General features: G+C 47.2%; 1 protein-coding gene across 2 annotated transcripts in view; it reads left to right on the forward strand.

Annotated features, from left to right (window-relative positions):
• LOC119394256 (cuticle protein 10.9) overlaps positions 1–22,733 on the forward strand; it is a 94,283-nt gene that overhangs the window by 41,568 nt on the left and 29,982 nt on the right. The window contains exons 2-3 of one of the 2 annotated variants that reach the window (XM_037661544.2): positions 13,035–13,178; positions 14,480–14,617. In XM_037661544.2, coding sequence (XP_037517472.2) covers positions 13,035–13,178; positions 14,480–14,617 — 282 coding nt within the window. The remainder of the gene's footprint in view (positions 1–13,034; positions 13,179–14,479; positions 14,618–22,733) is intronic. The other variant, XM_049415727.1, reaches the window with a different exon arrangement.

The raw sequence follows: 22,733 nt of genomic DNA on the forward strand, positions 1-22,733 counted from the left end.
TGGATCGATTTGCGTGTACGTGCGTGTACCATCTGCGAAATATCGACAGCGAATAAAGCTTGGAAGGTATTTTATATGAGTATTGAAGTTCGCGTGCGCGATCCAGCATTATAGGGCGCACCTATTGCATTGACACCCTCGGAGGTGACCCGAGGTGACCCCCCTACTTCCCATACGTAACCGTTGTAGCCGGTACAACAAGTTGTGATGACGTCGTAGCCGCCATTTTTGTTTTGACGCGCTCGCCGCTGCGCTGTTGGTGTCTCAAGGAAATCGTCGCCAACAGACGACGATGAGGAGGACGACGACAACGAGGACGATGATGGCGACGTCATCGCGCAGCACGTGCGGCAAGCGTGCGAATGCGAGGAGACGACGCGAACAGCGCGGAAGTGCGTCACACTTCTGTGTGCTGACGTGATCGAGCGCTGCAGCCGCTAGGTGGTGATAGTTGCACCCAGAGGCTTGTCGTTTTTGAAACCGAAACTGACACTGGTCGGTAATGAGGAGCCTGTAATTAATTATCTGTCGCGCGCTGCAGCAAACGATGTGCCGTGTTATGACTAACAGGCCCGCAGCAACACATTGCAGCAAAAAAACGCGAGGCCAAAGTTTTTGTGTCAGTACCCCTTTAAGGCCACGTAGCGGGTGCATCACAACTTCGAAAAAGTTTCTGGTTTAAAGCATGCTACCCATTACATAAGGCACACACCTTAGTGCGCGCATTCTGTTAAACACTCGTAGTGTTCGAAGTGCGCACTAGGGGCAGGATATCGCTATCGCGTTCAACTCTCAAAAGGCTAAGCTTAAGGGGCCCCCAATTTTTGTGTGCAGTTTCTTGATGCGACGGCTAATGACGATGAAGAATTTGAAGAACGCAATTCGTATTGTGTGACGCCCGGTCGTTATTTCACTCTCCCACCACGCTTTATACCATACGCTAACGTGAGAAAGAGGTAGAAAGAGGGGAATTAACTTTATTGAGACCCTGAGGAAATGGATCATCGGAGCCTTATGGGCTTCCTTGGCCACCAATAGAGGTGCACTTGCGAGGAACCCACTACGCTATAAATCGTAATTTTTGTGAAGTAAGGAAGCAGCCACTACGCAATCTTTCGTGATTCTGCGCAGAACCGTGGTACCTGCTAAACACCTGTAAGGTATTATGTGCACTTTGTTGATGGTGTGGCTAATGACGATGAAGAATTATCGCGGAGCCCTTTGTAATGGGCTGGAAGCATTCATCAACTCACTCGCTGTGCCATTCGCATTGTGTCACACCTCGTTACAGAATTGGCGTTGTATGACACTTGGTTGTTATTTTGCTCTTCTACCACGCTACACAACATATGTTAACGTGGTTCCTTCCCGACATCGAGCCTGTATAGGGCCTTTTTGCAAAGCAGTTTCAAGCACCAGCATGGCTCTGACAATAAAGAAAGAAAAAAAAAACCAGCATGGCTCTGAGGTAGGATACTGGGCTCCCACGCAGAGGGCCCAGGTTCGAACCTTGTTCCATCCTGGAAATTTTTTCCTCTTTCGTTTTTTTTTTCTTATTTCGAGCGGTAGTGGTTACGGACACCCACGGCGGCGGCGGACAACTACGGCGCCAAAAACGGCCCTTGTGATCTCATAACAGCTTTCGCTGTAAAAGAAAGTACTGTTGAATCCGCCCACACCCCTCGACCGAATACAATTTCTGGCTACACCTCTGGCGGACATTAAGGTTCCATACCTTTGTCACTGCACACATGAAGACGATGAAAATGGCACCCTTCTAAGTCTGTTTGTTCAGAAGAAAAATGGGAAACATTTAGAGTGCTGTGTACTATACTATGTATGAGTTCTTCAGCTTTCCATAATACAAAGTTGACACAGGTTTAATTGGCTATATTTTAGTTTGTTTAGAAAAGAAAGAGGATAAACGACTGAGGGTACTAAGCACTCTTCCACTCGAGATGAGTAAGTTGATAAATAAAGTCAGTTTTCCGCAACGGCGAAGCAATGAATGCGATAGCAACAAATTGGAATGTAACGAGAAGAACGGAAAGCAGTTCGAAATTGTCAGCGTGTCGCTCGAGCCGAAAGGACGCACGAAATGAATGCACAAAGGACGAGCGCGAACTATCACGCGTCACAGCTCGATACTTGAAGCGCACTGCTGAAACATAAAGCAGGACGCACGAAACGAACCAACAGGTATACACAAGACTACACAAGACGAGCGCGAACTAAACCTCGCAGTTGTTACTTATTTCTGTTTGAACAGCGCGCTCCTTTCGCAAACGCGGCCGCTGGAGCGAGCGAAGTGACCGTCATACGCTCTGCGGCTTCAGCGCGGACATCGTGGGGAAAGCCCAACACAAACAACCCCCCGCTCTACCCCGCGCCCGCCCTCTTCTGTCCTTGACATAAGCGCGCGAAGGCGACCACGCCCTGTCGGGTAAAAAGCACGGTGTGCTCCTCGCCCAGCGCGCTCCTCGCACCATCTCGCTGGTAATGAAGAAACGCTTATAGGCGCCTGCCGTCTCTGAGTCCGGCCAGCGGTAAAGGGTGTGTATATAACGCTCGCCGTTAGGTACGCGGACGATCTGCGCTCCGTGGCGTAGTGGCTAGCACTACGCGCTGCCTAGCGAGAGGTGCCTGGTTCGATTCTGCGCTTCGGAAGCATTTTTCTGAATTATTTTTCTTTGGGGCGTTTATATATATATATATATATATATATATATATATATATATATATATATATATATATATATATACTTATACATATACGGTGCATGACGGCGGCGACGGGGACGAACAAAAACCAGCCGAGACTGTCCATATAATTGTTATCACAATAAAAGTTCTTGAGTGTGTCTTTAAAAGAAAAGGTTGACAGTTTAGAGTACGAAACACTCAACCATGTGAGAGCTATGTGCAGCGGTTCCTGACGATGACAAACAATAGCACAACGTTCGATAAGGCTGCGCTCGTACTGGGGGGCTATTGTTCTTCAATAATGATAATGCACTAGAGCGCAGTCTCAAACGTCGTGAGCGTGTTGGTCGCTACTTCATTGAAAGCCAACTGCCCCTCATATATATCACTTATTGGATCTGCCCGACCCTCTATAGCACCAAAACCAGTATAGGATACAATTTCCGAAATAAATGTTTGATTAATTAATCCATGCAGTGTGAGATATTGATGAGGATATAGAAAAACTGCGCGCGAGATGAAATTGTAGGGTATTTTGACTGGGATGTATGACTTTTAACAGAATACTGCTGAAAGCTAACCAATTGTTCCAGAATGCGTTTTTGTTCTTGTTGAAACTACGGTCCCTGCCGACGGCAAGTTATCTTTTCGTCCACTTTACTTTCTTCACAATTGTGCCCTAATTACTACAAATAATATCCCCTATACATTCCTTGGCGTTATTGTCTGTTAGTTCTCAATAATATAATGTCTAACAAAGAAAAACGAGCCCTTAAAAGTAATCTTATTTCCTTCATCACTAAGAAAAGCAGCAGTAAGACTAAGTGCGGTTAACTCCTAGAAAGCGTAGTACGTCATGAAGCAAAACACAAACTATAACACGACAAACTTGGAAGACGTTTGAGCTTCGCCTTCAAGAGCAGAACGCGATAGCATTATCGGGTCCTGTGCGCATCGCCTTCTCAACTGCATGCTAGCCTGGATTCTGTTCTCGGTGGATGCCTCCACCGTGCCGCAACCAACGCCGCCAGCACCTTAAGTTCTCCGAAAGGAGCTCTTTGACGCCATCGCGTTAAATTATAAGGCGATAAGGAGCCAACTGCGTGGTAGCCGCTTCTGTCAGGACAGTTTAATAAAATTTGACACACCAACCAAGGCTTACAATCGGTCTGCCTGTCCATAATTTAAGCTTGTGACAAAACAAACTTGTGCTTTTAGGAGCATCTAGAGATGATAAAGTTAGATTTATTAGGTCACAATCACACTATCTCATCTTTCCTCTCACGTGTTAACGAAAGCCGTCCCCTTATATTGACACACACAATTTTATTAGTGCACGTCATTTTTGTATAAGCGTCATATAACTGCTGTCAGAGCCTTTCTTGCATGCCGAGTTTACAATGTTATGAGAGACAATAAAGAACATAATCTTATGAGGCCGTGATTTAATCACTGCTTCATGCAGTGACGCTGCAATGTAACCCTGGACACGGACTTAGCGAATTCGGTCTTAAAGAATAAACAGTCAATTAACATTGACATTTGGCTGTCGTTGCAGCATGTAATTTCCTAAAAATATGTTATTCTGCTCATAGGATGCTGAACTATTTAACATAAATTCAGCAATATTTCCTGCTACAGAAGAACTGCATCTGGGAACTGGTTAACCTTCCTGCCCTTCTGTCTATTTATTCTGCCTCCTCCTGACGACAACAAACCATGGCCGCAATGCAGAGGCTTGCGGGTCTCGCCTGGGCGCCTTTCCAGGCAAGGACAAAGCATGGGACAAAGCCATGAACAAAGCAGGCACGACGGGAAACACCTGGCTTCCTTAAGCGTCGTTCGAAGAAGGCACGATGCAAAACTGACGCCCGACTTCGTTGTCACCACCATTTGGCTGTCGTGGCCGCGTCTAATTTCATAGAACTATGTTGTTATTTTCACAATGGGCCCAGATTGCACGGAACATTATTTTTCACTTCCGTACATGCTCTGGCAATGTCCCGCCTTACCTCAGGGACCTTACCTCAGGGAGCTGAGACTCTGAGTTCCACCACCAACTCAAGCCAGTCCAGAGGGCCCAAGAACTGGCGGAACGCCACCACGTTCCCGCAACGACTCGGGCGTTGCCTACGGTAGCTGCTGCTAGGGTGTCCTCCCTGGATCCCACGGCGGCTTAAACTCCTCAGGACCTATCAATAAAGTTCTTGCCTGACTGACTGACTATTCGCATAGGATGCCGAACAATCCCTAATTAAACTGATAAATCTTTCCTATTACGCAAAACTCCACCTGGGAGGATTCTGAAAAGTTAAATCATTAAAAAGTTACAGTTTCGCCTCAGAGGCAAAGAAATGAATGCGATAGCTAGAAATATGAATGTCACAGGAGGAACGCCAAGCAGCGAGAAACTTGGTGCGCGCTAATCAAGCACAAATGACGCAGGGAAAGAAAACACACAAGGCGAGTGCGAACTAACAACTGTCACAGCTCCACAATTGCTGCGCGCTGCTCAAACACAAAGAAGGACGCACGAAAATAACGCGCAGGTATACATAGGACGAGCGCGAACTGTCAGATTCGTTACTTCCACTAACCCTTACATTAGCTGTTCCAGCTAGCAGATCACTCCTTTCGCGAACGCGGCCGCTGCAGCGAGCAAACTGACTTTCGTGTGGTCTATGGCTTCAACGCAAACGTTGCGGTGAAAGCACAAGATGTACAAAACTCCCCCTCAAGAGATAATCGCGCGAACACGGTCGACCACGCCCTGTATGTCAAAGTACAAGTCGAAGGCACACATCCCAACTCAGGCGAAACAGTAGACAGTTTCAGAATTGGGGATACAAGAAATTTGCGAGCCGCCAGGACGCATGCGCCGAACGCAAGCCACTCTCGGACTCTTGCGCTCGCGTTGAACCAAGACCCTGCAGCGCATTTCTTCGGTAAAGGTCTGCAGGGTCTTGGTTCAACAAAGCCGCAGGGCGCGCGACCTCAACGCAAGAAAATAAAGACGACGCTTGGCAGTTGCATGTGAAGCCACGGCTCGCGTTCCCTACTCCGGCGATTCTGGTCACTAAGATAAAACATGATTTGGCTCTAGTTGGTACATATTCCTGAGGTTAAAATTACAGCGCAAACGCACTTCTTTGTCCCTGCACCATTCTGAATATGATTTCATGTCTTCGCGTATCTAATACACTGTCATCCTCGTTACACGCTTTGGTTTAGAGGTATTGTTGTGCGTTCATTTGCGGTAAGTTTGCCTTGGGCTTATATACGTATTGGCGTTTGAAAGAATGAAGCAAGTGTTAGTCAGCGCTTGTGTCGTACGTTCCTTTTTTTCGTGAATGAGTCGTCCATTTCCGCTATAATTTCAGTCTCAGGATTCTGGTCGCGGTGTAATATATATATAACGTCATTCTGGTTCAGCCATCTCGTTTCTTCCCTCCCGTGGCATAAGACTACAAGACTCAAAGCGTTCCCACTAGCTCGCGCCACCACGAACGACGAGACGCTCTTGTTTTAGGAGCTGGCTTGCCAGGTTCTTAAGCTGGGGCGAAGTCCCGCGCCGTAACCTTAGTGCCAGAGGTGACCGCTACAGGCGCAGCTCGCGCGAAAGAGAAGTCTTCTTCCTTGTGGCGTTTTTTTTTAAAATGAGCTAAATCCAGAAACCGAAACTAGCTCAAATATTGCTCCCTTGGCAAGTACATTCACTCAATTTTCCTCTAAAAGAGTTATCAGAACGAAATGGGTCAAATACCAACATCTACGTGTGCTCACAGATCTCGTTTCAAAACGAAATTGAGCCAGATCCATGCGCTGTATGGATCGAAATGACTCAAATTCAGTATGCCAATAGCAGAGCGCTTCAGGGATCACGTCTTTCAGCAAACATGGAAGCCTCCGTGTGATTTCCCGCCTAGCCTGACTGCTCTGCCTGTTTTCTGGGTGTTTCTGCAAGTTTTTTTGCCCTTTCAGAGCTGGATTATCATGGATTCTGATGGAAGTGAAGAGATCGGCGAGAGTTCTGTCGCCAGACGTCGACGACATCGTGAACAGAAGCGATGTCGACGCCGGCGAAGCAAGAATGTGCCGCTGCCGGAATTTCAATAAAGTTTTTTTCAAAAATACCGCATTGAATTCAATGTCTCGGTTCAATATGAGCCAAATCCAAAGTTATCATGCTAATAATGGTGAAATCCGAGGCATATTTTTAGGGGCGAAGCTCCTTTAGGCGGCACCCGTTCGTCGCTCGTAGTCGTAGTAGTCGTAGTGCGTAACCAGTCGTAACGCTAATACCAGATCTTGACCTCCAAGGTGGTGCCGGTGGGAGATTTTTCCTGTGCGTTGTTGAACAATAAAAAATTCGCAGCGTGCGCGTTAACTAAAAGCCGAATTCTGCTGTCTCTCATTCCCCATTAGCAGCCATTGGCATGTTCCAGTAGGAAACGTTAGTAGAAGTAGAAGTGTAAGTGTTAGCTAAAAGCCGACTTCTTCTGTCTCTCATTCCCATTAGCAGCCATTGTTTACCTCCAAGGTAGTGCCTGGTGAGATTTCTCCTGTGCGTGATTAAACATTAAAAATTTTGTTCAAAACGCCGTTGATTGATGAAATAAACCAACGAAAGACGCCAGATGTTTTCTAAAAGCAAAACGAAAAAACGCCATATGTTTCTAAAGGAAAACGAAAAGACGCCAGCTGCTTAACGAAAGACGCCAGAAGTTTTCTAAAGCAATGGTTTTCTAAACAATGAAAATTCATAGGGTACATGTAAAATTAAAGTGAGCTGCAAGTCGTCATAACTCTCATCGAACCTTTAGTATAAACGCGCCCGATCTCACGTCGGTGATGATGTACTGGGCAGAACTCGCGGAAGATTCACGGTTTACCGATGAACCTCCGCAGCTTCGCCCACTCATCATCATTCACTCCGTGGATATGCTGTGATTTTTTAATTGATTGTGGCCAGAAACTTCCCCTAGCCGATATGTAAAACATATAGAATAGCTCTGACAACGTTGTATTTAGTTTGCATAGCAAATTTTTGCCGTTTTCTCAAATTCTCCTTGGATAGATTTGATTCATTTAAAAAAAGACGCCTGTCTTGTTCTTCGAGGACCTTGATGATGATATTAACGCTGGGAAAAACCACAAGTAGCATAGCCAGCTGTAGCATGCGCACGCTCACGCGAAAGAGAAGTCTTCTTCCTCTTGTTCTTCGAGCGCCTTGATGATGATAATAACGCAGGCGAAAGCACATATAGCATAGCCAGCAGTAGCATGCGGCGCTCGCTCCGCTTCGGCGCGTGCTATAGTTTGATAGGAGACCGCTAGAGATCCCCAACTGCGTGCTTCCTCTCTCTTTCGACAGCCGTCAGTCAGTGCGCTTCGATACTAATAACATGAACGAAGAAGACAAGGCGGCGGAGCGGAGGGCTCGCAAGGCAGCACGCGGGCTCGCCGCCAAGACCCTGCGGTGAGAGCTCGCGAGGCCGCAAGGTCTATCTATCTATCTATCTATCTATCTATCTATCTATCTATCTATCTATCTATCTATCTATCTATCTATCTATCTATCTATCTATCTATCTATCTATCTATCTATCTATCTATCTATCTATCTATCTATCTATCTATCTATCTATCTATCTGTCTGTCTGTCTGTCTGTCTGTCTGTCTGTCTGTCTGTCTGTCAGTCAGTCAGTCAGTCAGTCAGTCAGTCAGTCAGTCAGTCAGTCAGTCAGTCAGTCTGTCTGTCTGTCTGTCTGTCTGTCTGTCTGTCTGTCTGTCTGTCTGTCTGTCAGTCAGTCAGTCAGTCAGTCAGTCAGTCAGTCAGTATGTCTGCCTGTCTGTCTGTCTGGCTGGCTGTCTGTCTGGCTGTCTGTCTGTCCAGCCACCTACGTCTTCGTGATCTCGCATCCCTTTCATTGAGCTTATAAATACGAAAACAGGAATGGCATATCATGAAGTCTGTGTGACAAACATGAAATGGCAGTTCCTACCGTTACATGTTGTGTATGTCGTGTACATGTTATTCACACGTGATTTACATACACCGTCTTTGTGCTCCTTGCGGGCGTTTAATAAATCCACATAAAGCAATATTGGCATGATATGACATGAGTTCATAACGAACATATATAACAGTCAGACCATGAAAACCATGTTAACCATGCAATGGACGATATAATTTACATAATATGGCCTACGTACTTTTGCGACGCTTCATTGACTTGACATATTCTAAAACTGCGTTAGCATAACCAGGTAGTATGACGTATAGAAATTACGGGCGATGGCATGAAAATCATATGTATGCAATATACGACATTATTTACATAACGTGGCCTTGACGCTCTCATAGGCGTTTCATTAACGTGACATTTGCCAAAATTGCATGGCATGACATCAGTGTATGACAAATATAAATGGCAGGTTATGACACGAACAAAATCTCATGCATGTCATGTAGGGCATGATATGCATGGTACGGTCCTCGCGCTCTCGCGGCCGTTTCATTCACCTGATACATGCAAAAAATCGGTGAAATACCATTAGTGGCGTTAGTAAATGACAAACATGAATATTCATGGCCACCATGATATCACCATGATATGGTGATATCATGGTGGCGATTTCATCCCCTTGATATACTAAAATGCACATCAAGTGATGTCCGTATATGAGGAACACGAGCTCCAGATGACAAGGAGAATTTTCATGACATACATGTCATCTGTATCTCAACATGACTAACCCAAGTGACATACATGACACAAACGTCCTGAAGCTGTCAAGGCCGCTTCATAATACGATATATATATATATATATATATATATATATATATATATATATATATATATATATATATATATATACCAAGATGTAGATGCATGCATAACAAGCACGCGATAGCGAATGACATCATCATCATCATCAGCCTGTCTACGCCCACTGCAGGGCAAAGGCCTCTCCCATGTTCCGCCAATCAACCCGGTCCTGTGCTTTCTGCTGCCACGTAATACCTGCAAACTTCTTAATCTCATCTACCCACCTAATTTTCTGTCTCTCCCTCACGCGTTTGCCATCTCTTGGAATCCAGTCAGTTACCCTTAATGACCACCGGTTCTCCTCCCGACGTGCTACGTGTCCGGCCCATATCCATTTCTTCTTCTTGATTTCAACTATGATGTCATTAACCCCCGTTTGTTCCCTGACCCACTCTGCTCTCTTCCTGTCTCTTAAGGTTACACCTATCATTTTCCTTTCCATCGCTCGCTGCGTCGTCCTCAATTTAAGTTGAACCCTCTTTGTAAGTCTCCAGGTTTCTGCTCCGTAGGTAAGTACCGGTAAGATGCAGCTGTTATATACCTTCCTCTTGAGGGATAGTGGTAGATTACCATTCATGATTTGATAATGCTTGCCGAATGAGCCCCAACCCATCCTTATTCTTCTAGTTATTTCACTCTCATGGTTCGGCTCCGCGGTTACTACCTGTCCTAAGTAGACGTACTCCTTTACAACTTCCAGTGTCTCGCCACCTATCGCAAAGCGCTGTTCTCTACCAAGATTGTTCCACATTACTTTAGTTTTATGCATATTAATTTTCAGACCTACTCTTCTACTTTCCGTATCCAGTTCAGTAATCATGAGCTGCAATTCGTCTCCCGCGTTACTCATCAATGCAATGTCATCAGCGAATCGTAGGTTACTGAGATACTCTCCATTGACTCTTATCCCTAGCTCTTCCCAATCTAGGGCCCTGAAAACCTCCTGTAAACACGCGGTGAATAACATTGGAGAGATCGTGTCTCCCTGCCGTACGCCCTTCTTTATTGGGATTCTGTCGCTTTCTTTATGGAGGACTATAGTGGCTGTGGATCCGCTGTAGATTTCTTCCATTATGTTTATATAGGCGAATGACATGTTATCACATTAATGCTTTGATTGTCTCAAAGCCAAACAGTACGGTGTATGGAGCTCCTCACTGATTTGCTTCACCTAACATCGACTCCCACAGTGCGTGAGATATGCCGGTTATTTTTCCGGAATCTTGTCAAAACATTTAATAAATCCTACAGAGGCATATACTAATAAAACTATTTGAACGGTACTTTTGGTTTACATCATCAAATGAGTAATGTAATTTTTTTTCTAAAAGCTTTCACTCAGTGCAGACATGTAACCGTTAATGAGACACAACATTAATGCGAGTCACGTAAGTAAGACTAAGTAATTTCGCCCGCATAATTTTACTGCTTCTCATTCTTTGGTGGACTCATTTTTGCGGTGATTAACCAACATAGAGGAGGTCGATTCTCTTTTATCTGTTTCATTATAAAGAAGGCCTTTGCGGAATCACGGCACTTGATATGAAGAAAACAGCAGCACCATGAAGAAAGCGGCAGCAACAAAAAGAAGAAAAAGCGTGAGGCCCGAGTGGCCAAGGTTACAACAACAACAACAACGACAATTGGCAAGGAGGCCACACGCAAGCGCCGGCCACACAGCGGCCGAGAAATCGCAGTATAAAATGCTCGACCGTGCCACAGCGCTTCAGTAACACTTTCTGCCTTCTACACCTCGGTGCACGCTCAGAGAAAACGACACGTTGCAGTAGCACGTCTTGGAAGCAAGAATCTGCAGACCTGTGCGTGAACGTTTCCGTGTGGAAAAGGTTTACCTGCTCCCCCCAGTCACCATGCGTTCGGCGGCCGCTCTTCTCACTCAGGTAAGCGCACCGTGCTCGAAATCCGTTGCTACGACTGCGGTCGCGGAGTGTTCACAACATACAATTATTGTCAGTGATGCCTTAATACTTCCAGCTGCACTACTAATTACATTTCGTGGTTAAACCCGGACCTGGCAATTCGACCATTCAATTTGAATATATGTAAGCTAGGTGTCCAGCCAGAAGCTTTTGTAGCGTGCACAGCAGCGGATTGCGCATTTTGCCGATTGGATGTCAAGGTTTGCGTGTTTGCCGTGTTTAGCTCAAAGCCGCTGTAATTCCGTTTTCAAACACATAGGGGCCAGCAGCGGTCGTATCGGGCACCTTGCCTCAAGCAGTACTGATGTGGATAGAGGACAACAGACGATCCTCCTTCGGCCGTAGGACCGATTGAGGGTCGAGAATCGCAAACCTTATGTTTGTTGCGATCCTCAGTTCCGAGGAATACAGTAACGATAACTGTTGCTTCGCCATTAAGGAATACGTCGCTTTAACCTAGCGCACGTTTCTGTTATAACTGTGTGGTTTACATCATTCAGAATCAACCGAAATTATGGACAAAGCTCCTGCATACTTTGTAAAAACGGGTGGTAGCGTACGTTTTGTTTATAGAACGAGAAAACAGGTATGATCGTAATCGGTAATTTATTGTATGTTGCCCACAGCCGTGCTTTCCTCCGCAGCGAAAGGTACCGGGCCTACTTATGAACTCCTGCTTGCCGAAATCACTCGATGAAGCCAATTAGATGGCGAGCCAGGCTTTTCGCCATCCAAGGCAACCATCTGCAAACTGTGGCGTTTCCTGTACCCAGCACGAGGAGACGCCACTTTGTGCTAATTAAAATGGCACTAAGTCGCAGAAACTTGCATTATCCAATGAACTTTAAAATTATTTGTTGGCGCAAATTACGACGTAAAAGTTCACAGCAAATACGCAGGGTACCATGTTGCTTCCTCTGTCTGGGATCCTTATTTTGTATTTCTTAGTTTGCGCCGAAAGAGTCTTTAGGAAGCCGCATGATTTAGCTCAAGAAGTTATTTTGTTGAAAACTAAAGACTGCTCTTACCGAGATACCCAACATTTTCTCAAACGGCGGCGCAAAATCGCAGTTAGACGCTGTCGGAAATCGCGATCTCAATGGCTACACAAATTGTCGCCAGTAGTACACACGTCACGTACAACGCAAACTGATGCGCCATTGTTTTATTCTATCGACCAGTAATTCAGCATAATCAGCCCGAGGACACCGAACCAGGCAACTGCAAGTGCAGTGTAAGGAGAATACACTAGCTTTGTGCAACGTGATATTTTTAGCGCTCTGGCAACGATAAACAGCAATAGATTACCTTTATACTAAAGTGCGTTTGCTTGTATTGTACTCTGCAGGTGTGCAGATTAGCCTGCATTGTAGTATTTTGCCTTCGCTAGCGATGGCTAGGCTGCACTCGAGTAAAGTGTACGGTTTAACGCCACGCCTAATGGTCTGCCTAAAAGTCCAGAGTAGGCTACACTTAATTTCCCCTTCCCCATAGCAGTCAACGGGTCGCACGATTAACACTGCAAGTTGTGTCAAGTATCGCGCTGTTTCTTTGCAGGCACTCGCGCTTTGCGTGGTCTCCATGGCTGCAGCCGGCGGTCAGTTCGGATTTGGTGGACTTGGCGGTGGATATGGCGGTGGACTAAGTGGAGCCTTCGGCCCTTCTTTCGCTGCCACATTCGCACGTCAGGAACAGTATTACGTGAGTACATTTGGATACATTTGGAGGCGCAATATAAACTTCTACTGCAAGATGAGACACAGAGCGCATGGCAAGTCTCGAAAACGACTAAAATACGGCTCGCGTGAAACCATAGATGCGGTAATTGCAACATTTATCAGACATTTTTGCAGAAAGTAATGTACCCAAGCTCAGTCAGAAAATATTGTTGTCATGCTATGCACCAGATTACCATTTCGGAATCAGCATCGACTTTATGAAATTTTAAAGGACGTAATGCCGGTCGTTAGACCTTTTTAGGTAAAATCATCAGCTCTTACTTTAGTGCGCTGTCATTAAAAGAGAATACTATTACTTAAACAGCGCGGTTTCACCGTACAAAGTGTTTTCAAAGTTTTCATAATACCACAAGTACGAAAGAAGCACTAAAGATAAAGTTCCACGAATACCACTGCGACGGAGATTAACCCTCGCGCGCTCCTCTCATAAAAAAGAAACACACCTCACCCAGTACACCTCTGCAGTATCACGTGCATCTTAATCTCTAAAAAGAAACAGAAATAAAACCCGAATATGGACTTGTTTATTCGATGGACAAAAAACGCATGATAAATGCCAGTTACGATCTTTCAAGTCCGTATAGACCCGTGATAATAGACATTGCGTACATGCGGTTGTAGTATGTTACGCTCGGAACTAACGAAAATTGAGCTCTCTTCCTTCGCCTGCCTAAATGAAGATTGCGCTGCCAGTCACTAATATTCGACGTGAGAATAAAGGTTCCGCGTGTCCCAAGGTTCGGGGGAAGTACATATCGTTTTTGAAACAAGGATTCAAATCGTTAGTCTTTCCGTTCAAACTGAGTCATGCATTTGCGTTCGCTTGTATAATACAACATTTCTTTTAAATCAAGCACTACATTCAGAATAAATGCGTCGCTATAGTGCTTCTTAAGTAGAAATCGTTGATAATATGTACCGAGAAAGCATGAATTGTGCCTGGTTAAATCGAACAACATGGTGACAATATGCGAAGTTTCTTCTGGAAGACTTTTAATGGCAAGCAGCCGTCCATAAGCCTTAGGAGGAGGAGGAATAAGCTTTATTGAAAACCAGCAATTTTAGTGGCGCGGCCTAGGCCTCTCACCTGGGAACGTCGAGGTCTTGCCTATGCACCGCCTCGCGGGCTTGCTGGGGAGAAAAAAAAACATTGATTAAAGGTACAGGGTGCATGGGGGCAACCATCGGAATCAATTATTTTATGGCTTACATCGCTCGTAGGTTAATGAAGGCTGTCGTACTAAACTGCTGTCTTTAATGCAGCCAGCCCAACCGTACAGCTTCGGCTACAACAACCAAGACCAGTACGGCACCAGGACATACCAGAAAGAACAAGGCGACGCCTCGAACACAAAGATCGGTATGTACGGGTATTCGGACGCCAACGGCATCTACCGCCAGGTGAAGTACATCGCTGACGCTGGTGGATTCCGCGCAAAGATCGACACCAACGAGCCCGGAACCGCCCCTGGTGCTAGCGCCGACGCAGTGTACAACGCTAACCCACTCCCCGCTGGTCGACAGTACCGTATCATCGGTGGCTCGTCGCCCTTCTCATCTCCCTACACGAGCGCATCCACTTACGGCTTGGGATATGGCCGTCCTTGGTCTGGGTAACTAAGCACATGATATAGGGTACAATATTGAAGAACTTCTGCGGCTTCTGACACTGTTCTTTAGTCAATTGAACAGCCAAGCAAGCCGTTGAAGAGGCTGAGTGTTTCCTTCGACTACTACAGCTATCCTAAATGCAATAAACCTTTTTTTTTCATGTATGGCCTCTAACCTCAATTTTCTTTCGCGTCTTCATTCGGCAGATTGTACGGGCGAAAGCGAAAGAACAAGTACTACTCAGGATAACCATTGCAAGAGCAAGAATTGTAAGAGTCTCGCGCGTAAAATCAGCACGCGCCGATTTGAATAACACAACCTAGAGCTTTGTTACCTACATTACAAGTAATTATTAATGACAAAGTGCGACATTGTAATGTATTGCAAGAGGGGAACACAGGCACTCGTTTATTGTGGGCTAAAATTCTGGAGGTTCAATAAAGCTCCGTTTGCTAGCTGGAAATCCATCCCGAGTATTACGTCGCTCGAGCATACTGGCAGTACGACGAAGTCAGCGACGTAAGTAGCACCTTGACTTCAGATTCTGGCAGTGCATCTTCCCAAAGGTGTAATGCGATGGCCCCCCAGCCGTACGTTTGTGCGGTCCACTCCAAGGTGTCAAAACTTTCTTTATCGTTTGTAATAACGTAGCATACGACTGAATAGTCGGTACCTCTGTGGACAAAAAAGTTTATTTCACACCCATCCACGGTAACGTGCAAGCCCTAAGATGTATTTCTTTTTACTTATATTGGTCATCGTATTCTCCTCGACACTACTATGCTGGGGCCTTGACGGAGGCTTCACATTTCCTGACGGGGACTCATTGAGCCACATCTTATTGAAATTGAACGCCGATTGAAATTGAACGCTGAAATTGAACGCCGAGGGCTTGGCGATCGACAACGAGCAGGTGCTGGTGATCTGGGCTGCTGCTGGAAACTAGCAATTGGAAATTGATTCCTGAACAATTAATCCTCAATTTCTACGGGTCTTTCGCCATTTCGACGGCATGGCGCATTTACAGAAAACCCAAGGAGACCGACTTTTCGATATGGGCGCGTTCTGTAAAGGTGCCAGCTTCTCCGAAGTGAAAACAGAGCAGCTTCTTGTCGGGTGTGTGCCACCCGTCGCTTTTTCGTGGCCTCAGACGAGGTCTGGGTGGGCGGCCACTGCGGGCTGCAAACGAAGCATTGTGCATGGTGGGTTGGCGTAGAGCGTCGGCGTAAGTTGCTACAGGACGTTCCTGCAATCGCTGTTCAAGTCAAACAGGTTGCGCCTCGGGTTACAATTGTAGAATCGCGTGACGAACTTCTTCTCGAATCAGCGTGGTAAGAGGTGACACTGTCGGCTTGGCTTGTGGGAGCAGCTCTTCTTTCACTATGGGTCGTGCCATTTCCCTCAGCGTTTCGCGGTTGTTGTGCGCTGTCCAGGCTTGCCGAAAGGACGTCTGCAAGTATGCGACGGGCATCACGGTTCTAGTGGCGAGAGCGCTGCTGCAATGCCCGCTCTATGGTTGTGGCTTCGGTGTGGAACTCAGTAACTGTACGAGGCGTATTGTGAACCAACTCTGCAAATAAATCCGGTTTGACTCTCCGCATCAAGGGTCGCAGTTTCCTTTCTTCTGTCTTGTTCAAATCCGCGCGTCTTAAAAGGCGGGACAACTCGATATACATGCCGACACCCTCGTCCGTTCGCTGGTTCCTGGACTGGAGAGCATTCTTTGCTATCTCTCGACGATCAGTTCTGGCATACGTAGCGATCAAATGTCGCCGAAGCTCATGCCATGTCGGTGTCACCTCTTCGTGGTTGTCATACAATGTCTTCGCTACATCCTCCAAGGCGAAGTACACGAGGCTCAGTTTCCTTGCCTCGTTCCAGCCGTTGATGTTCGCAACCTGTTGGAACAATTCCAACCAGTCATCTACGTCTTCGAACGTGTCGCCGTGGAAGGGCTCAGGCATGCACGGTGAGGACATGATAAGTTAGGATGATGTCACGGGGCAGCCATCGTTCTCTAGTTAGTGGTGTACCCTGCCTGTGTTGGCGAAGCAGTGGCGAGCGGTGCGAATTCAGGCTGGTATCCTCGGAGGCGGCGGCTTGTACGCTGGTGTACTGGAGTCAGCTCACCAGGTTTCAATCAGTGAGGGCCAGGGCACCTCTCTCTTGCACCCAGGGGACTTGCAATCATACCCGGGCCACACCACCAGAATGTAACGTATTGCATGAGGGGAAACACATATATACATACAAAGTACTTTATTGAAAGACCAGAAGGACTAGTGTACGAAAGTTCTAAGACCCCCTTAACCAGTCGGCGGTTCCACCCAGGCCGGCACCGGAAGGTGAAGACCCTCCGGAGAACCAGTAGTCGCAGACCCAGGTCCGCTCTGTGTAAACTCCGCCGCCACGAGTCCTCGTCACGTAAATCCGCCCCCACGGGGCACTGTCAGAGCATGTGAGTTAGCGAGCAACTCTCGAGGCCACAACGAAGACACTGTTCTTGAAAGTCTGGCTTTATCCCACGATACGTTCTCGGGCAGAGCTATGCAGTCCAGAATCTTCAAAAATGTAGGAAATCTGATATTTGCTAGCTAATTTTAGAAGAACATATTTTATTGCTGCAGACACAATAAGATCACTAACGACCTTAAATAAATAATTAATTGTAAGGATTAACGCGATTATATTTTAATTAAAGGAAATAGGCGTTCGAATGAAATATAATTGAAGTCTTCGCTTGGTAATTTCTACGGAGCTATGAAATTGCCCCAAAATCGCCGATAAACCGAAACCGACGCGCCCAAGAGCGCTACATCCGTGTCCACGCAGATGGCAAGCATGACGTCAAAGTTTCCGAAAAAGATTGCAGGTGTGTTGGTTCCTATGCATTGCTTAAGCTACATGTGCCATGAGCACCGTCTTGGCAATCGCAGACTGTACACCCTCTGTTAGGTTTCGCCGCTCATAAGTCGATCGTGCGGACGGGACGGGACGGCGCGGCACGGTACGTCGTACAAAGCTTCTTTCTCGGCTCTCCCCCTGCCTGGTCTTTGGCTGTGCAATTATCAAGAGAAAGCAAACGGCTTCCTTTGAGCAGCTTGTCTACCCCGATGGCCAGCATGGGTTGCGGTCAAGCGACCGTTCTCAGAGGTCGGCGGCCCGAATGTGTGGGAAAATGAAGAGGACATCCCCTGCTCTATGCCGTCGCTCGAGGCGACAGTATGCGTGACCCCAAAAACGACCGACATGTGCTTTCGCAACAATGCAAGGTCGAATGCGTAGGAGGCAGGGTCACGCAAACGCCTCTTCTTTCCCGGAACCGTTTAACGACTGGCCCCGCGGGTTCAACTCGATGTGTATGGGGAAATGGCGTGAATGCACCAGGGCTAAGATACAGATGTATTTCGACCGTCAGAATCCCTGAGAGCGTGGGATAAAGAGAGGGAGAGCCATGACGGGAAAGAGTGCCAAAACGCCTGTCTGCATTGTAAAGACACTGCTGTCGAGATTAAGGACAGCCCAGTAGGAAGTGACTTAATCTGAGGATAAACGGATTGGATAACGGAATGCCGAGGCGGACCACCAGTGGCCACCTCCCCTTTTCTTTGTTTACCGCAAGGTACTTAAGACTGGACGGAATTCGTTTCCCTTCAGTCTAGGCTGTAATCACTTAACTGATCGATCAGTAAGACTCCGTACGATGCAACTTTCGTCTGGGCCGTAACCACTCGGTGGTCGAACAGTGAGACTCGGTTCTTCGTATTTAGTAACAGTGTTCTAGGCTCTAACTTAAGAAAAGTTAAGTAGAAGAGTAAGATGCTGTTGATGTCTATGTTATCATCAGTGTGCTTCGGCAAGATGTACATATGACTGTAAATATTTCGCTGCAATATACCTTCAAGTTTTCATTACCTCCAACCTGCCTCCTGCTTCATTGACGTCGATCATCTCCTTGACGGGACTTCAATCCACATCAAGGAGAAAACGAACAAGGAAAAACATAACTGGCGCAGTCTGACAGGGATCGGCGAGCTCTACAGCACCATACACTGGACCAGCGCTGAGAAGACCCGAGGGGCAAGGCATCCAACAGCCACCAGCGGCAACGTCGAGACGATCCCACAGCAGTCAACTCCGGCGTCGTGGAGGAGATCCAGGAACGACAGAGCATTCAGCAAAGGGTAAGCAGGATTTCTTACGTCTTTCTCAAGTTGGCATGGCAGTTTATGTGTAGAGCACATGGTGAGAACACGCGGGGGTGCTGAAACAATGGAGTCTAATGGAGATGAAGGGGCGAGTGTGGCGGATATGGATCGGAATCGAGAGCCATCATATGATGGTATTCTAAATTCTGATAAGTCAGATGAGGCGAGAGTGCCTACTCCGAGTCAAGAATTGATGCAGCAGGCATCTCAGGTTTTGCCGAATTCAAGGAATACGAGAATGCTCGAACTTGAAATTCAAAGGCTCAATCTTCAGATTGAGTACGAAAGGCTAGTGCAGAATAGAGTGAACGCTAACCGTCTCATTGGCACGTTGTCCAACCATGGGTCGGGGACGGGTGATCATAGGCGACTGGGTTTTGACTCTATCCAGCAGTGTGCAAAAGTGCTGAAAGGGTTCCGCCTGCCGAGTGACGCGGATGTGCCATTATGGTTTGAGGAATTAGAAAAACTGTTTGCTACTTACAAAGTACCGTATTAGAGTCGCGTGCACTTGGTTATACCAGCACTAACTGAACGAGTTCGTTACCTACTGCGTAACCTCAACCCTGAATAGAGTGCAGATTACGAGGCAGTTAAAGCAGCAGTGCTGACGGAACTGAAGCTTTCTCCGGCAGAGTATCTGCAGAGGTTTGAAAGGGCAGTAAAACGAAAGGAAGAGACGTGGGCGCAGTTCGCGTCCCGCGTGAAAACGTATTTATCCTACTATCTCCAAGTGAGAGAGGCCGACACGGTAGAAGTGATGGCCGAACTCATGGTTGCTGACCGTATAAAATCGGGACTAAGTACGGAAGGTCTGGAGTATGTGAGATTAAGGGAAGGCGAGGGATGGCTTAGGCCAACTGAGATCGCTAAAGTGCTCCAAACTTTCGAACAAGCGAAAGGCAAAGGGCGTGCTTCAAAGCAACCAACTGTAGAAATGGGGCAGAAGCCGGCGACACGGGTAGAGAAAGGGGCTCTGAAATGCCACTTATGTCACGGCTCAGGCCATTTCGCTAAAGAGTGGCCGAAGGCTAGTGATAAGGAGAGCAACCCCAAGAAGGCTACCGAGCCAAAGCGGAAGGTCCAAAAGGTAATTTTAACCGACGAGACGGAAATTGAAATACGTGATGGCGTCCTTAGCGCAAAGGTGAAGTCTCTGAAACACGAGGATAAACTGCAGTTAATTCCTGTATCATGTGCACATGTACCCGCAGATGCGATTTTGGATACAGGGAGTGAAGTAACTGTCATTCGGGAGAGTCTGCTTCCGCGTAGTCTAATAGAGCCGTGTGGCACGGTAAGATTGGTGTCTGCTTTTGGTAAAACGATCGAGGCAAGGCTAGCTACGTTGCCGGTAAAATTGAATAGCCCGCAAGTGGTGACGCAGCCTCAGAGCGTCGACCTACTCTGCGCGTTAACTGATGAGCTCGTCGAGGGCACAGATTGTTTGTTGACCGAGGAAGATTGGAAACTTTTGTTGAAGGCCAGCAGCCCTCTGGCACCATATCGAGCACCGGCCGAGCCTGCTCACGAGGCCGAACAAGCAGTAGAGAAACCAAAAGTAGTGGCCTGCAATCTTACCTTGGAGGAAAAAGACGTTTCCGGGGAAGATGCGCAAATTGATGAAGAAAGGGAGGCGTTGTTAGGCCAAAGAGAAGAGTTCCGCAAAGTGCAGTTGGGTGACACTACGCTAAAAATGCCCCCACCTCCCCGAAGGGAATCGTGAGGAAATGCGAATGCATTTCTTGTGCCGAGAGTACACGGCGCAGTAATTTTAATGGCGTAAATTAATGACGAGACGAGGATTTGTACCGTAACCATTTATTTACATTCATCAGCACCTGTTTGTGTTGTCATTGTACCTGACGGCCATAATCTCAGCCTTGTGGTCGCCGTTGGCGTTTCACAGCGGCGTCTCGAGCACACATTTCGAGAGGCGCCCAGCCAGCGGACGGGAGAGTGGGGCGCAGGGAGGAGAGAGAGCGAACGGCGAGAGAAGGAGCGGCGAAGCACTGCACCCAATGCCACCTAGAAGAGTGGTGCGGAGCCGGCCCGCGCCCGCGCAAACCGCGGTGAGGAGGCGGAGCGCGCGCAGTCAGTTGGGGTGTGACGTCGCTGCGCCGTTGCTACAGACGCTCCTCTCCTTTCCTCGCGCCGTTGCTATGGGACGGCGGATTCAGGGTCGCTTATAAAGTGCATTCGCACTTAAAAATGTTGGGATGATGCTCGTAGTGGGAAATCCGGCATGTTCATTTCAGACGGACTATTATACCACTGCGACTCAATAGCAGGCACTCGAGTGAGTCAGCTAGTTGTCCCCAAAGATAAGCGTACTGATGTAATGCACTTAGCCCATGAGTCACTATGTGGGGGCATCTAGGGCCAAAGAAAACAAAAGCTCGCATTAGGTATAACTTCTTTTGGCCGGGTATGACGAAGGAGATATTAGAGCATTGTCGTTCGTGCAATGAATGTCAAATTCGTTCAGACAGGCGTCGCACGGATAGGGTGCCTATAACTCCGCTCACTAGACCAGAACACCCTTTCCAAGTTGTCAATGTAGATGTAATCGAACCCCTGGATCCACCGTCGGCGAGAGGGCATAAGTACGCGCTGTGCTTAGTGGACCTTTGCACGAGGTGGCCAGAGGTGGTCCCACTGCGCTCTTTGACAGCTAAGGCGGCTTGTGATGCACTGATTGAGATCTTCAGTCGCACAGGAGTTCCGGAGATGATCTGCTCCGATCAAGGCACTAATTTTAAATCTCAGCTCACGCAAACGATGCTGGAGAAATTAGGCTGCACACCAAGATTCTCAACCCCAGAACACCCAGAAAGTAATGGAGTTGTAGAGAGGTGGAACCGAGTACTTAAAAACATGTTGTATCATGTCATTCAGAGAGACTCCAAGAATTGGGACAAATTGATCCCAATGGTTTTATGGGCTTATCGGGAAGTTCCCCATGAGCTAACCGGAGTAGCTCCGTTTCGTCTATTGTATGGAAGGAATCCCACGGGACCGCTTCTAATACTGCAGAGGACATGGACGGGAGAAATGCCGGTGCCGGCAACATTGAGAGAAAGCCCCGCTAAGTATTTACAGCAACTGAAGGAGCAGCTCGAGACTGCCGCTAATATTGCTGTGCTAATGAGTGCAACTCATCAGGAGAGTTATGCCAGTGCGTATAATCGCAGCACCAGGCTCAAAGCTTTTGACGTTGGCGACCAAGTTGTGGTTTTGGACAATGATCGGAATTGTAAGATATCACCTAAATGGCTAGGCCCATTCACAATGGTTGGACGTGAGCGCGAACATTCTTACCGTGTTGAAACATCTGAGGGAAAGGTGAAAAGTTTCCACGCCAACAACATTCGACCTTACTGTGCAAGGGTCAGTCATATTGGGGTCGTCTTCGCTGAGGACCATGATTTTGGGGAGGTGGAATATGCTCCACAACCAACCACTATAAAGCGGGAAGGGCTAGTGCTAACGAGCGAGAAGTTTGCTCGCCTTGATGCTGACGCGCAGGCGGAAATACAGGCGGTGTTTCAAAGACATTGCAAACTCTTTGACGGCAACCCGGGTATAGCGAATGTAGACGAACATAAGATAGAAATAGAACCGGGCCACCAGCCCAAAAAGGTGTTTCCTTATCGGGTGCCGGAACTATTAAAGAAGGAAGTCAGCCGGCAAGTTGA

This window comes from Rhipicephalus sanguineus, chromosome 5 (genome assembly GCF_013339695.2).
Source record: "Rhipicephalus sanguineus isolate Rsan-2018 chromosome 5, BIME_Rsan_1.4, whole genome shotgun sequence".
Classification (NCBI taxonomy): domain Eukaryota; kingdom Metazoa; phylum Arthropoda; class Arachnida; order Ixodida; family Ixodidae; genus Rhipicephalus; species Rhipicephalus sanguineus.